The sequence below is a fragment of the Petromyzon marinus genome, chromosome 23, assembly GCF_048934315.1.
Source record: "Petromyzon marinus isolate PM22_M1 ecotype Great Lakes invasive population chromosome 23, UKy_Petmar_22M1.pri1.0, whole genome shotgun sequence".
Lineage (NCBI taxonomy): Eukaryota > Metazoa > Chordata > Hyperoartia > Petromyzontiformes > Petromyzontidae > Petromyzon > Petromyzon marinus.
The window spans coordinates 4,767,142-4,783,482 of NC_133689.1; the positions used below are offsets into that span (position 1 = coordinate 4,767,142).

General features: G+C 46.2%; 2 protein-coding genes across 4 annotated transcripts in view; both read right to left on the minus strand.

Moving 5' to 3' along the window:
- The window catches only part of FDFT1 (farnesyl-diphosphate farnesyltransferase 1), a 28,222-nt gene extending 23,832 nt beyond the window's left edge, over nucleotides 1-4,390 (minus strand). Inside the window, exon 1 of one of the 2 annotated variants that reach the window (XM_076068972.1) lies at nucleotides 4,042-4,390. In XM_076068972.1, coding sequence (XP_075925087.1) covers nucleotides 4,042-4,072 — 31 coding nt within the window. In that variant the 5' untranslated portion in view covers nucleotides 4,073-4,390. The remainder of the gene's footprint in view (nucleotides 1-4,041) is intronic. The other variant, XM_032959492.2, reaches the window with a different exon arrangement.
- Nucleotides 4,391-6,540: 2,150 nt separating this feature from the next.
- The window catches only part of LOC116945210 (uncharacterized), an 87,501-nt gene continuing 77,700 nt past the window's right edge, over nucleotides 6,541-16,341 (minus strand). For both annotated transcript variants that reach the window (XM_032959496.2, XM_032959495.2), the window contains exons 4-8: nucleotides 15,521-15,646; nucleotides 12,530-12,617; nucleotides 12,186-12,319; nucleotides 11,001-11,108; nucleotides 6,541-9,688 (exon numbers count right to left, since the gene is read on the minus strand). In XM_032959496.2, the coding sequence (XP_032815387.1) occupies nucleotides 9,575-9,688; nucleotides 11,001-11,108; nucleotides 12,186-12,319; nucleotides 12,530-12,617; nucleotides 15,521-15,646 (570 nt within the window). In that variant the 3' untranslated portion in view covers nucleotides 6,541-9,574. The remainder of the gene's footprint in view (nucleotides 9,689-11,000; nucleotides 11,109-12,185; nucleotides 12,320-12,529; nucleotides 12,618-15,520; nucleotides 15,647-16,341) is intronic.

Below are 16,341 nucleotides of genomic sequence, written 5' to 3' on the forward strand. Positions count from 1 at the left end.
AGACGCGTGTGTGGAGGGGGAGGGTTACACAACATGGTACGGGCCGCCTCCTCCCATTGCATCTCCACCGTCACCCACACGTCAGCTCTCTGCAGCCCAATGCAGTCTATAGAATGGTCCAGATGTCTTGTGACCACTCCCCCCCCCAATAGATTGACACGCTATGTTTTTTTTCTCCTTTGTACATTAATTTCTATTTTAAATAAACCTTACTTTTTACCAAAAATATTACGTTTTAGAAAATGTATCATCTGGACCACCGTGTAGTGTAGACATGACCGTGATAGATTTTGTTTGTAGCCTGAATATCAACTGCTGTCCACACTGTGTGTCATTTCATCGTATGTAATGCCAGTGGTTGACGCACTAACCACCTCCGATTAGTACGGTTGGCTACGCACGGTGCGAAAGTAGTTCAACATGCATACTAAGTTATGAACCAGGGCACGGCATACATCAGTGGCCAGGGATAATACGAGAACCAGTTCTGCCTCCCCCCCCCATCCCAACCCTTTAACCAACCCGCACTGACTGGCGTAGTGAAGTATGGTCAAACAGCCCCCCCATGACTTAATACAAAAAAACTGCACATCAATATTATACAATTGCGTTATTAGCACACGTATCTGCAGTTGTACACGTGTGGTGTGTGTGTGTCCTAACAAGGTTGCCAGAATCGATGACGCATTAACAACTGGATTAGTATCGATTCCCGATTCGCATTGCCCTGATAGCCACTAGGGGCGCTACCACTGACCGCAATGTTAAAATAAAACGGGGTTTTTTTTTTAAAACGGTTTTACTTAATATTCTTGGTTCTTTCGGTAGTCACGTAGAAGGGAAACAATAACTTGATTCCTCTGTTTGTCTGGGTCAAATCTTGTAATCAAAAAATCGTCCACTTCCCGTTGTCCAATCAATTCCACATTTTGCACACGTACTCAGATCCGGTGATAATGCGTGCATGTATCAAAATCCGCATCAATCGATCAATTAATTCGCTACTTTAAAGCAATTTACATTTTGTATAGGCGCCTTATTATGTATATATATTTGTGTGTAGGTCAAAAACGCCGCGGTCCCTAAACTGTGGAATCGGTTCGCACAAAACTTCTCGACCGTGAGTTAAACAAAGTTGTTAATAAAACCGCGTTGTTTAAAAAAAAAACTTTTTTAAACGGAGTTTATTTATACCGTATTGTGATGTCGTGGTGGCAGTGATGCACAAGCACCGATAACAAACCAACAAACAAACTCACCACATCCGTCAATAACACCGTGCAAAAAAAGGACCATTACCAGAAACGTCGCCTTAATTATCGAGATGTTTCCTTTTAAAGGGAATGTCGTTGAGTTTTAAACGTTAAAAGTAATACATTCCTCGCTAGAATTTGCTCTCAACGGATTCGCCTGGGGCAAAGAAAAAGGGTGAGGGTTAATCGTTTCACCCCTATGAGCTATACCAACACGTGTCCCAACACGATCGTGTGCTAATTGCATAGGGACGGGGAGTCATGGAGATTTGGCAATTTTATGGGCCACAAATATGCACGAAAAGCATGGTCACTCTGGTAGCTATTTATTGGTGAGGGGGGGGAATGTCATTACAGAATGGTACCGTGGTGAATTAATTGGGAATATTTTGACAATAAAAAATACCCTCGCGTGATCTGAAACATCTTGGAAATGTGAAAATTAATAGCAAGTGTGTCCAGGTATATAAAACAGATGGTATGCACGCCGAGCTGTGTTTTATCACAGGTGATGATTAAACTCCCCTTGGCTTATGGGCTAACTGGGCAGGCAATTACGTTGCATTTCAACTTTCAATCATCAAAGAGAAAAAAATACAGGCGCTTAAAATGTTTTAAATATGATTATAGTTTATCCTTTGAGTCGACACACCGATTGCAGCCTTTATTATCATCGTCACACGCTCGTGAATCAGGCACACAAGGGATACACACGTGGCTTAAGCGTTCCCAAGTGACTACAGCAGTGCAAAAACATCCCTGTCAAACCTATACGGTTTACCCGTATTCTTGCAGGGGGACATTTCCAGGCCCACACTGCGTACATCCGTTTCAATATGGGCATAAAAAATATATGTCTATGTTTGTGTTTCTCTCCCTTGTGATGGGACTTTGTAGGATGAACGTAGAGATGTATAAGGGGCACGGAGTGACCAATAAGGTCTGAATTGGTCTGTAATAAGGTAAGTACTGATAAGGAACTGGCAAGCATCACGGTATAAGCAGACATCCACTATTTCTGTACATTATAATAAAAACATGGTTTAGTCCTTAAAGCCTATATGAGCTTTGTTGTTGGCAAGAACACTCCATATATCTATACTACGGGGGGTTTTGTATGGTAATTCCTCGACACGTTCAGCTCTCCTTTCTGCAACAATAAATAAGTAATTGCAAAAACCACGACGGTTCCAAACCTACGCAGAATCCATCTTCTCGGTTGAAATTGTCTCTGTGTTTGTATATGTTATTTCACGGTATGCTGAATGTATCGGCCACTAAGTTGGACGACACAAGTCTCGTGAACAAACAGCACTCGGATACAACCGTTTAAACACGCGATCGGATTCATTTTTTTTTCTCTCGAGAATATAACATTCAAGCAAATTCTAATATCCTACTAAATTGTTTCATAACATTTTTTGGTCCGGTCCCTCCCGCGGCATTTGCCCTCCCCCAAGACGTCTGTCCTTGCGTGGAAGAGTAGACCAAAATAGCCTCTCGAGCCTCTAGAGCGGCTCTCCGCAGAACTCCCTTGAGTGGGAGGGCCCTTCCACCAGCAGCGACGTGAGCCAGGCATTGCAGGGCTGCGGCTTTACCCAATTCCAGCCCATGATCAAAGATCACCTGCAATGCGTCAGACCTCATTTAACGACACGGGCTGTCTACCGTGGTGAAGTATGGTCAAATTACCCACGGTATGGGGGAGGGAGGGGTAGGGCGTTCATCTGGCAAAGTATTGACTAAAGGGTTGTATGTGTGCAGCACGTCACACATCCGCCCTAATCAATTAACCGCCCAACATCCATTGCAGTACTGATACATTACATGGTGTTATTCATTTATATCGATTGCCACATCGATCATTTCACATAATCGCACGTTGCTCAGTCCCCATTTGCTAACATGCCGTGTTCAGAAGACTTGATGGTTAATCTTGTTACTGCTGTTTAAGCCTTGCACTTGAATCAATCAAACAGCGCCCTTCACAATACCATCGTTACCGAGCGCTTCACGTGTACACATAACGTTGCATTCATAACATTTGAGATACGCAAAATAGTTAAAGGTAGAGACAGTTCAAAATACTGTATGTAAAAGAGATTGTAAAATACATTTTGAGCATGATTGTAAAAAGGCCCGAGTCTTAACGGGCTCTCGTCTGCTTGTAATAACAGGAATGATTTAAGATGCTGTTATTGCTGATGATGATTATTAGGCGCCTGCTGATGCTTCTGATGCAGCTGCTAATGCAGCTGCTGCTCATGATCACAAGATGACGACGTATGAATAGATGATGTTGGACTGATGGATGGATTAATGAATGCATGATGATCCAGGTGCTGCTGATAATTATTTTTTGATGTTGAAAGTTGCTGGTGGTGCTGACGTATGAATGGATGATAATCCATGAATGGATGATTTTGGACTGATGGATGGATGAATGATTGCATGATGATTATTCAGGTGCTGCTGATGATAATGATCTGTTGATGCTGCTGTTGCTGCAAGTTGCCCATGGTGGTGATGACAGATGATGATGACGTTTGAATGGATGATAGTATATGAATGGATGTTGGACTGATGAATGGATGAATTAATGGATGATGATGATCCAGGTGCTGCTGATAATGATCTTTTGACACTGCTGCTGCAAGTTTCCGGTGGTGATGACAGATGATGATGATGATGACGTATGAATGGATGATGATTATGATGGATGAATTCATATTCGGCTGGTGATGTATACTTGTGACGATAGACAGATACAACAATCGTGTCCACTCACCAAATCCAGGCTGGGCATCACGGATTTGCATCCCCCCAGCTTGAACTTGATGAGGTTAAACACCTCCTCGGGATGTCCCAGGGACCGGAGGATGTCCATGTCTGGTCCGGAGTTGGGTCGCGTTCGACAGGTACCGGCGTTCAGGCAAGACAGTGGGGCCCGCAGATGACAGGGCCTCTTGGACTAGCGGCTAATGCGTCGCGAGCGCGAGGATAATGGTTTAACAAAACGGGGGTGGGGGTGGTGGGAGGCTGCTTTTAAATCGCTGCGAGTAATAATACCCACAGCGTGCTTTGAGAATGGCAGAGTTTGACTTTATTTGATTATTTTTGTTTTAAATCGCCGGGCGTGCGACGCGCCAATGACACGCGGTGGGGGCGGGGCGGGCAGGGGGGGGGCGTGCCCTGACCCAAGCCGCGCCCCCCACGCGCGGCGATCCTCGCCCCCTCATTGGTCCCCGGGCCTCGTCCGAGTGACGTAGCCCCAGTGGCGCGATCACGTAATCTTCGGTCACCCGTTTTGATTTCGCAATACCGATAAGGGGAGGGAGGGGGGGGTAAGCGACGCGCCGCGTTGATTGGCTCAGCGCGGTGAGATTCCGCGCGCTGATTGGTCCTCGTTCGCCCGGGATTCTGTCGCATTGTTTATGTGCGCTATGGAATTAAAAACTCATTGCGTTGTCCACTCGTACGGGTGCTGAAATGATGGGGGCATTGCCCGAAACGTCGCCTTTTTATGTTTGAGTTTTTTTTGTTAAGCTGCGTTTTGAGCACCACTGCCAACGCAGTAGCAGCATCACCTAACACAATATTACTTGACTGAAATACTACCGTATATTATTATTACACATCTGCCATTATAATACATTCTTATACATTACATTATATTGCACATTTACCGTAAACTTATTTATACACAAACCCTATGTGCACGGGACCTTCTAATTTACTCCTACTTACGCAGACACACCACCCCTTCAGATTAACATGTAGGAGGCTTTCGCGACAAGTATTTTTCATAGGTGTTTTTTGGGGGGTGAGATCGCGTACTTATCAATGCTGTGTCGTTAAACCCTCCACGACCCGACACAGCCAATTAGTAAGGTTTGTCATGTAAAACAAAACGTGCCAATTCGTTACTAGCATAGCATGCCGGTATGTTGGAGAGTTTGAGAGATTTGTTGCACACAGCGTTGGTGTACGGTGCTTTTTTCAGGAATATTTTGCTGTTTTTTAATGGATTTTCTGTTTGCACAGTCACATAGTCACTTTAAGATGTTTTCTTGTTCGTGTTTTAGTTTTTTTGTTTGTTGTGGTTGCACCCGATTCAAGAGCCGAATGGCTCACAAGGCTATACCAAAATAAACAAACTGAAAATGAAACTGAAAGTGCAGAACATTTACAATTCGAGTACGACGTTTCGCCATTAATTACAACTAGCATCATCAGGAGCATCCTCAGGCAACAGCCAAATTTGTGGAGAAATTATGTTTCATTCATGAATACCCCTTCAATCTAAATAAAGACCGTAATCCGTAATGTATGTCTCAAAAAACTCCAGGGTACTTCTCGACGAGGTAGACAGCTGACATTTGGTACACAGATTTTGGGACACAACAGGGAAAATATGAGTATCCCAGATTTGTCATTATAAGGCCCCCAAATATCGATTTAAGTGCCCCAGAAACACGTCTGTGCCTCGTGTCGTTCAGTAACCGTTCAAAATGTAAGATTGTGGGGTTTTTTCCCTTTGATCGAGCGTTAAACAGCAAATAAAATTACAGCGAGAACCACTGTTCTATATTTTGTTTTGAGATATTTAGGATTAAAGCGGATTTTAACAAAAAAAATACGCATTTTATGATGTTCAAATCTGATTAATTCGAAAACGGTAAAAGATAGGAGCTTCCCCTCAGAGTATTACGATTATTATTTTTTTGTTCTTTCTAATAAAAAAAAGAACAGAATCTTTCAATCGAGTGGTTTCCTATGGGTACGTCTTTAAATATAAGAAGTTGAATAAAGTTAACTATTTGTGGTTTTTTTTGCGGAAAATTGAAATGTTTGGCGAAGTTATGATTTTTTTAAAATAAAAAAATATTTTACAAAAAAATCATAGGTTAATTCATTATTATAGATTTTTTGAAACGTTTGCTTGGCGAAGACAGGCTTTATGAACTAGTCAAATTTAAATTGATCAACGATCCCAATGCAGAACCCTTATTGTAATTAGTAGGGACTCAGGCTTCCCCGATAACTAAATATACAACAGTTACATCACTGTGTATACAATTGCTGTACTGCCAGTGACAAAATAAAATGCTGTCCAAAGTGGAAATTCTTAACAAAAAAGTTTGAGCAAATCATATTGTGCAGGCGTCTTCACAGATTTGTCTTGGTGTGACAACATTTGCACCGTGGTAACATCTGCCCAAAAACTAAATAGCTTTTTTTGTAATAAAGGACGAAAAAGATACTTAAGCAAACAAACAATGCTTAGAAAAAAACACGTTTATTTCTCTTAAAACCCACAGGAACATTGTGTTTGATAAACCATCCCATCCGGAAACTCAGAATAATACACGAATCACAATATTGTAATAATTTAAGCGTAACCCCCCTAGGGCCTAGGCACTTGGATGCCGTGCACAGTGGTACGGGTGTTATCATTGGCTCATGATTGTCAACTGTGCTACTCGGCGCAGTGTCGGTGCAGACCCGCACCGACTCTAAAAAACACTGCCATGAGCCAACTTGAATGGGCTCATATCACCGGAATCTTGCTCCCCAATTCACAGCGTACACCTACACACATAAATGCATATTAACGTTTAACGTTTAAATCTAGATTTGAAGTTTTCGTGACTGCAAGTCACGTAGTAGGTAGAATAAATAAATAAAATCACGACGTTTTGGGCGCAACAACCACAGCAGTGGTTGTCCCACCTGATGACGGGTGCTTGTGTTGCGCCCGAAACGTCGTGATTTAATTTATTTTTTCACCTACGTGACTTTACCGAAAGAACCAAGAGTATGTTTAACGTTTAAACCAGCGGTTCTCAACACCGTGTGTCAGCCTCCCACCTCCTGGAATCCTTTAAGGGGAGAGTGCAGGTTAGGGCATGGTCACCGTGCAGGAGACTTTGTTTTTGAACAATGCATGGGGATAACGTCAGCGCGACGATGCAACAGAACGCACGGATATATAAATGAAACAAATTCCTTACTAACACGGCAATGAGTGAACACATGGACATGTGTTCTCTCTCGTTTGCGGTCTTATTAACGAGGGAGGGAGGTGTGGAGATCCAGTGGTTTTGATTCGGAGGGAGGGGGGTATTCCGTAAATGTTGATAACCACTAGTTTAAATTATAAAATCACGGAGGCTCTGCTTGATGGCATATCACTTGCTCGAAACCGTATCTCAGAATCACACGACCCAGCATGGTGAAGCATAACAGTATTACATTCCTGGGTTGAGGAGGGATACGTAGCTCACTTGCTTGGCAACACATGTGCCAGAGATAGTCCGAACGTAGCTGATCGGGCGATGCGGATAAAACCCCGAACTCAACACATTCATCAATAAAACTGCCCTCAAAAGACATACAATATATAATAATTAATATTACGGACAATGGCCATTTGTTAAAACGTATAATAAGGGCCATTGCACGATAAGATTAATGTATTGAGTTTTTTTTTCTTATGCAGCACTGCCAATGCAGTATCACAAAAAAAAAACATTGGTTAAAGATAAAACTCTGGAAATTCCATTTTTAAAAAGGGCCACGTGTGATCTCATCCGCCTGTGCTTTAAAAAAGAAAACACACCAACATCGGTGAGCGAGCCGTGAGGCCATCATTTACGCAACTTCAAGGAATGTCCAGGCATATGCCGCATAGCTGTGGTGTAACGGTTGGCACACTGATCTCGCAATACAGGGGTCGGCGGTTCGTTTTGATCTCCCAGCGCTGCAGTTGACACAATGGAGATTTCTTGAACTCCTGCGCCTCTGTCTACCCAGCAGTATAGACTGACACTACCACGGTTAGTCGATCGGTAGGTCGTATGTGGTGGGGTAAAGCGTGGGTACTCCCACCTCTTCCAAGATGCCTGGCCAGAATGGAAGAGTAGGCCAAATACCCCCCCCCCCCCCCACAGGGAATCTCTAGAGCTGCCTCTGGTGCAGATCCTTCTGCCAACATTGGCGTAGCAATACATTGCTGGGCTGTACCTTTACCTTATTATACTGCATGAACATAAATCCTTCAATAATTTTATCGTAAATTGTCAGATATTTTAAAATCACAAGTCAAAAAACAACTCGCTACTTTTTTCGTTTAAACTGCCTTATAATATACAAAAATATACCTTTGGCAATTATTCAGAGCAACCACTCTGAGCACAACGTTACAATTTAATTTCACGTTCGATTTCCTGAACCCAATTGATTGCAACCGTGCTGCACGGATCACGTCGCGAGATGAAGAATCCATTCAGACATCTTGCAGAATGGTGTTTGCTCACTGTGTTTTAGAGTAATGGCTGTGGTTGAAATGTCTCGGCAGGACATGAAACATTCTTCAATTGGCCTGTTTTCCTCTACAGAGTATGGGGGCACATTTTACCATACACCCTGCCACGAGTTTGCAACAAGATAATTGGATCGATAACTTGAATTCTCAGAGATCGATTTTGGCCAAATAAAGCGAACGAGAAGAACGTGATGTATTTATATAATGGAGAAATACAATGGGCTATAAAGCTCACAGATGTCCAGTAGGTGAGCCTCGAATTCATGTGATCGACCAACTCGCCACACTTGAGAAGCTGGTTTCATTATGGGCATGGATCAGCTCGAAATGTGCCATTCCTCTGATCCATATGTTCCTTGCTAACTCAGCTCGGATGTTCCAGTAGAAAAGGGGTAAAATGAGAGGAGAGTGGGTTTCTGAATTTTTTTTTCAACATGTGGCGTATGGTGTATCCCTTTACAGTTGCGGCTGGGTGACGATGCTGGGTCAGTGCTCCTTACATCAACATCCAGCATAGCGTTCCCTGCACGTGCTTACACGATCATTGTATCTGTACAACCCATAATTTTTATTGCAATTCACATTCGTATTGGTTTATTCATTCACGTGAATGTTTCTTTGCATAAGTTTCTTGAGCATCAACAGCCAAACTAATGGTTTGGCACGAGGATAAAATAGATTTTAACTTAATTTTCGTTCGTATCTGACAATTTCTTTTATTTATTTTCAGTATTTTCTGTTACAAAGGAAAACGTACCTTCTTAAACGAATTATATTTTACATCTTACATTTCGGAACTAACCGTTCTCTATTATTTCTTTAAATACATATTTATATCGGATTTTATTTTATTTTTAAACGACAGCAAAAAAAGACATTCTTAGAGCAACAGCGCTACCGGGAGACGTCATTGCTGTTTAGACGGCATTGCTAGGAAACAGCGTTGCTAGGCGATGGCGTTGCTAGGCGACGGCGTAGCTAGATGACGGCGTTGCTAGGAGACGGCGGATGGGCCGGAGCCTTGCGGAGATCCCCCCAGTCCGTGGCCTCCCGCGTTCATCCCGTACAGCGAATGAGCCCCGGCCTGCGCCTCCATGCTGCCATTGCTCTGCAGGAGACAACGATAGACGCCGTGAGTGGCCGGGCAGCTGAAGAATATCAGACGTGGTGGTCCAGTGCTTTGGAGGCGAGGGTCGGCGGATCATGCAAAGATTTGTTAAACTCCCACCGGGCCGCAAAGTGGTGCTCCAGTTTCCTTCCATTGAGCTATACAGCTCTTTTTCAGAAGCGACCTGGCCACAAATGATAACCCAATGAAGTGGTTTATCACGTGGGAAATTATATCACCCAAATGCTCCAAACGCTTGTTTCTAGAATGTGGACGGAAAAACTGGGGGACCCGGAGAAAAATCCACTCAACCACAGGGAGGACGTGCAAACTCCAAATATACAGGCATCAGGGTCAGAATCGAACCCACGACCTCCTGTATACCAGGCGGCATGGTTAAGATATCGCCACCGTGGCATCCCATACACTCATTAATGCGAATGGACAAACAACCAAATTCAGGATCTTGCAAATTACCAAAAAGAACCAAAGAAAATGACCAAAAGAACCAAAGAAAAGGGAGAAAGCATTTTAGCGGTGTTGTACACAAACTCAACACGGATGCGTTGTTTAGTTACACGTGGTGACACACACGGCACAGAGTTCAACTCATGTGCGCTGCGAGCGGCGCTGCAGCGGCGTTGAGACGAGCGGCCGGCGCCGCGTCCCCGCGGTGCGAGCGCTCCGTACCGGGCACCGTGCCCCCCACTCCGCCGTCTGTGTGACGCTACCGCACAGTTACCCACGTCGCCATCGCCCCTTTCGATATTCTTGTCGTTGTTGTTGCTTTTCAAAGTGATCCTAAAGTTTGGAGGGGGGTGGGGAGGGGGCTCGTCTTACTTTCAAACGCGTCCTTTTAATCCAGAGAATACGGAATGGCTAAACTAAATGAATAAAGCGGCTCTTTTAATCCGGAGAATACAGCGTGGATAAAATAAATAACGTGCCCCCCCCCCCCCCGAAATCAGTGTTCTTCACTCATTTTCGGAGGGGAGCCTTGATGAAAAGCACTATATAAATGTAATTATTATTATTACTACTGCCGATATGACACCAATGTGACGAGCACCACACATTTGAAACCTTCGGGGGTTTGTCAGCAGCACGATGACGACGATGACGATGATGATGATGGGTGTTTTCACCATTTGCGTATTGTCGCGGGCCGCACGTCAGGGGCCGCGCTAAAGGCCATCAGGGGCCGCCAATGGCCCGCGGACCTTGCAGTGAAGAACACCGTGCCTAAACGGACACTGTGAGGTGGGAGGGTGGTGCGGGGAGGATGTAAGGGGTGGCGCGCGCCGCCTCTTGCCTGCTGGGGGCTGCTGGTGCTGTGCGATGAGCGGATGAGCAGAGGCTCGGGCGGCAGGCGGAGGCCCGAGAGCGCAAGCTGTAGCGGAGCGCCGAGCAGGTGGTGCGCCTGAAACGGGAGCGCAGACCGCGGCGACGCCGCCGGCACCGCGTAAGTGGCGCAACGGGCCGGCGCGCCGAGTTCCACTCTGCCGCGGGGAGGAGCCGGCTGGCGCTCGCTCGGCGGTTCAAGCCGCTGTTGTGGCCAGGAATCTCACTAAGGTTGCCAAGTTTATAGTGCGGTACTTGAACCACTGCACCACACTCCATTCCTTAACTCTCGCGCGGGACCAGCCATGCTAATTATTTTGGATTCAATGATATAAAATGTTCACGATAAGATACATTTAAACATTTTCACAATATACCAATTATCCTGATGCGAGTCAATTTCTGGTTTCCCCAAAACTCTGTGATTGAATTTAGCATTTTCCTCGTTTAGGTTTTGTGTTTTACTGTACTTCTGTTGTGAATGAAGATTGCCTTTTCAACTGCAGTTTATTCAACCTAAGTCATTACAACCTATAGATCTCATGACACCATGCTGTAAGTTACACAAGCAATAGTTACGTAATCAGCCACATAGGCATTTAATTATTATCTCGTGTGAGAGCGACCTCGTCCCAGGCTCGGAGCGCAGCACGAACCACATCGTTCCGGTGCCTGTATAGGCTGCGCATCTCATTGGGCTCTGATCGCAGTACACTCTGTTCTCTTGTAGTGCGGTAGGCGTTGCATTCCTGAAGAACACCGCATTATGTAAAAATCGCGTTATAATAAATAATAATAGAAAAGGGTGAAGCACAGTCTGCGATAACGCGCGAGATGCGTACGCAGCCTGGTCAAAGACCGAGACGCGTGGGTACCATCTAGCAGTATCCAGCAGCATCCCGATGTCCTGTGCGACGATGATGCTGTGCCGAGGCAGCCGTACGGCCGCTTATTCCTACTCGCGCTGCGACGTAGTTCCGTTCACTCAGTGGCGTTATATCCAATCCGCATCGGCGTTGTCAAAAATGTGCTCCCTGATACATTCATCGCGTTATATGTCCAATTCGCGACGCGGCGCTATAGGAGAACGGAATGTATCGCCGAACCATACAGCAGCCCCCGGTACGAACGCCCGCGCGGCCGCCGTGCGCCGAACCTGCGTGCCGTGCTGCAGGCCGTAGAGCGGGGGGCTCAGCCTCGGCTCCGACTTCACGGAGCTCAGATCTTCGGGTGGGGGGGGAGGCTGGATGCACGGGCCTGGGGTGGAGCAGTGGTCGGAGTGGCCCACCCCTGCAGACGCACGCGCGCACACACGACAATAAACCGAGACCGAATAGTGTGAATAATGCGCCGCTGACGCCTCGCGCGCAAGCGAACGAGCCGAGTCGCGCGCAGACGACGCCGTGACGCCGTGTCTCCACAAGCGCACTGACTGACGTCACAGTCGGTCATGACGACGATGATGATGATGATGATGAAGATGACGAGGTGGGCACTAACCCGAAGTAGATTTGCTCTTGCAAGCTCCCTTGGGCTTGCGCTTGCGCGTCTGGATGCCGTCCTTCTTCATGGCGAGGGGCCGCGGCACCTGTGGACGTGATCAGCCTCAGTGAGCGTGGTCTCCCGAGCCTCCGTGGCCCAGGGGTAGCCAAACTGCTCAACGCTCCCTGCACCGGAGCCGTAGCGAAACACTCCGGTACCCAGGGCAGGCTGTGTGTGCATGTATGTTGAACTTCTTTCGCCCCGTACGTAGCCAGCCGCGCTAATCGGAGCCAAACTCGGTCCGCTCGGCGATTTGTAGAGACGTGTTTTCATTCGTCGCGCTACAGCGTTTGGGAAATGTCGTTTGTCGCTACGATCCCGAATGCGCCATTTAAGTTCCCTGTTGCGAAATTGCTCGACTCAGATGTGAACCGAGCAGTTGCCGGTGATTAAGCTGCGCGATTTCGACAGCGATGATTTGGTCGTGCGGCCGATCGCTCGGGCGTGGCTCTGGCTTAGGGGCACAGCCAAACCTGTGCACTGCGATTCACACCGATAAGAGTAAACACATTATTATTCGGTGGTGTTGCTGCTGCTGCGTTGGCAATGGTGCACCAGCAAAACATTATCAAGAACTCAAAGCAATTCTCTTTTGTGCTATGATGAAGGGTCATTGCCTGGGACGTTTCCTATTATTTACTTTTTCTATTACGCCAGTGTTATTGACTAATGTGTTGGGCTACCAATAAGGCCATCACTGTGTTCACTCTACCTGCAGTGAGCCCTGCAAGCGTCACTACGGCCAGAGCGTGCTCCCACAATGCAGGGGAATGTCTCCCTCAAATCCCAGCCTGACCCTGCAGTATTCAATTACACAGGGAGAAGAGCCCTCAATAAGAGCCACGTCCCTAAGGCCTCCGGAGGTTCGTATAGCCAACGGGACCACGTCACCCCCATCCCTCCCCTCCACCCCATCCCCCACCTCGCCCCTCCCCCACCCCTGCACTCAGGCAACCCTTGCCTGATGATGTGCTGGGTGTGCCGGTGGAAGTTCAGCCGCAATATACATTTTCATGTCACGATAGGACATGCAACTTCCAACAAGGTGGCTATATACAGACGATGCAAAAAGGCATTGCAAACGATAGTCGTATGTAAAAAACAAATTAACATTACAAAGTGGTGATGTAAAATTAGACAAATATGAAAGATGCATGACAAAGAGGACAGATGCTTTCTGCACAGGAGGTGATGGAAAAGTCCACGGTCTCAATTTTGGGTGGAGCTGCACCGAAATCTGAGCGTTCGGTAAAAGGTTTCACAAATTTGACAGCCATAGATTAATTCTGTTGAACAAAAAAAATGTGTGCTGTAACCAGGGATTACATTTTTTGCTCGAAATATCCTGGAAAACTGATAAGCTGGTTTGGCCTAGGGATGGTCGGCCTAAGGCACGACCACCAGAGCACAAAGTACGCTTATCCGTAATGATCATACATCATTGTGCCCTCTATTACTATAATCCCATGTACAGTTCATAAAAAACAAGGACAAAATAAAGGCAAGATGGATGTGGTGTGGTTCTAATTATTTACTTTGAACGGTGTTCCGGACAGTTCCGGCTGAAATTAAGCGCTGGATATTATTATCATTTTTTTTTTAAAGATCTTAAAAAAATATATATCTGAACAGTAATCCAGAGAAATCTGGAGAGATACAATACCACACTTGGCCCCTGGTGTCTTCCATGTGTGTCGACAGTTAAACAAATTTTTCTGGGAAAGTGATGACATATGGTGACGCTGGAGCCATGAGTTGAGCAAGAGGTTTAACAAGTTGAGACAGAGAGCCCCGTGTGGGGATGAAAGCATTGAGATAGCGATTATGGACCATGTGGATGATCAAGGTTTTTAGATTGCGTAAATGTAAATTAATGCTGTGTCGTTAAACTCGCTGACACAGACAGAGCCAGTTTGTAAGTTTTGCACGTAAACAGAACGTGCCAAATCGTTACTAGTACAGCACACCAGTGTGCTGGAGACCAAACCCACAACATTTACAATCTGAGTACGACGTTTCGCCAATAATTATAACTAGCTTCCTCAGGCGACAGCCAGATTTGTGGAGAAATCCTCTTGTTTCGTTCCTTAAATAGAGGGGTGGGTGTGATGACGTCACGTATGAGCCTCCACGTGCGAAGTGGGGGCTCATGATCTAACCATCATGATCGAACCATCATGATCTAACCATCGTGATCTAACCATCGTGGTCTCACCATCCTGATCTCACCATCATCTCACCATCATGATCGAACCATGCACATTATGCATGCACATTGTTCTTGTACCTCTTGTCGTTTGCGTGCAGTAAAATAGCAGCACCTGTTATTGTCTAGTGACCTGTATAGGCATGCATTTAACGACACGCGATATAACCCAACAAAAAATATTATGGATGATATTGGTCGCGAAAGCCTACATGTTCAAATGGACCGAGTGCATGGCATTACAAGGAGACCATAGAGACACAAGGCCCAGTCTTTTCCATTGGAAGCTGCCGAACAAATGTCTAGAGGTCTAGACTTAATGTTGAACCTCGTCACCATTAGCAACGCACAGATCCGATAGCGGGATGCCGTTGATGTTATATTTAATACCCTGCAAATGGTGCGGGAAGACGAAGGTGGGTAATGAGTTACAGAGTCAATCAGCAAGAGGTGTTAAGGGTGAGATAAAGCACAGACGCACACCACACATGGGCACACAGACACGCGGACAGGCAGACACACGGACGCATTGTTACACACGGACACACAAGACACGGGCAAGCAGACACACAGACACATGCACATGCAGACATATATAGGGACATGGGCACACAGACACGCGGACGTACAGACACACAGTAAGCACACGTACAAACGCGCAACTCTCATAACCTAGATTTATCACGAGCGCGCAGAAGACGCGTGCACACGTGTGCATGCACGTGGGTGCGAAGCCCGCTCACCCCGTGCAGCTTGGTGTAAAGGCCACACGCGTTGCACACCGGCTCGCCCTCGGCATTGCGTCGCCACAGCGTCGTGGTGCTCGTCTGGCAGTTGGAGCAGGAGAGGCCGACGCGGCGAGAGCCGGACTGCACACGCGCGCGGTGGAACACGCAGACGCATGTGAATACATGCACGCATGAATGTGACATACAGACGCATGACAAGAGGACACATGATTATGAAACAAAGACACACGACTGCCTGGATATATAGACGCATGACACGCAGACGCATAAATACGCGGACACACAAACACGTGACGCAAGACACATTAATGTGATACACAGACGCATTGATGCATGGATACACAGATGAATGACACAAAGACACATGTATATGCCACACAGACGCATGAATATATGGACACGCAGACATAACACACAGACACATGAATGTGACACACAGACACATGAATATGGCACACAGACACACGAATACATGACACGCAGACACATGAATGTATGGACACAGACACACGGGCACATAGGTACACAAGACACCATGGCACCTTGGCACATGGGCATTTTCACAATTGGGCATATGGCCACGTGGGCACATTCCATCCATGTATGTATGTTTCATGTAAAGTCATTTGTGTATGCATATGGCATTTGCCGTGTATAACTTATTGAACGTCGTGCACCGGGTTGTCACATCATGCATTCCAGGTGCGGGGAGCGGTGGTGCAGCGGTTAGCGCACTGCACCACGACCCCGAGAATCTGGGCACGATTCCCGGCCATGGATAAAATCGGTGTAAATTGGCATCTGTCCTGGACTCC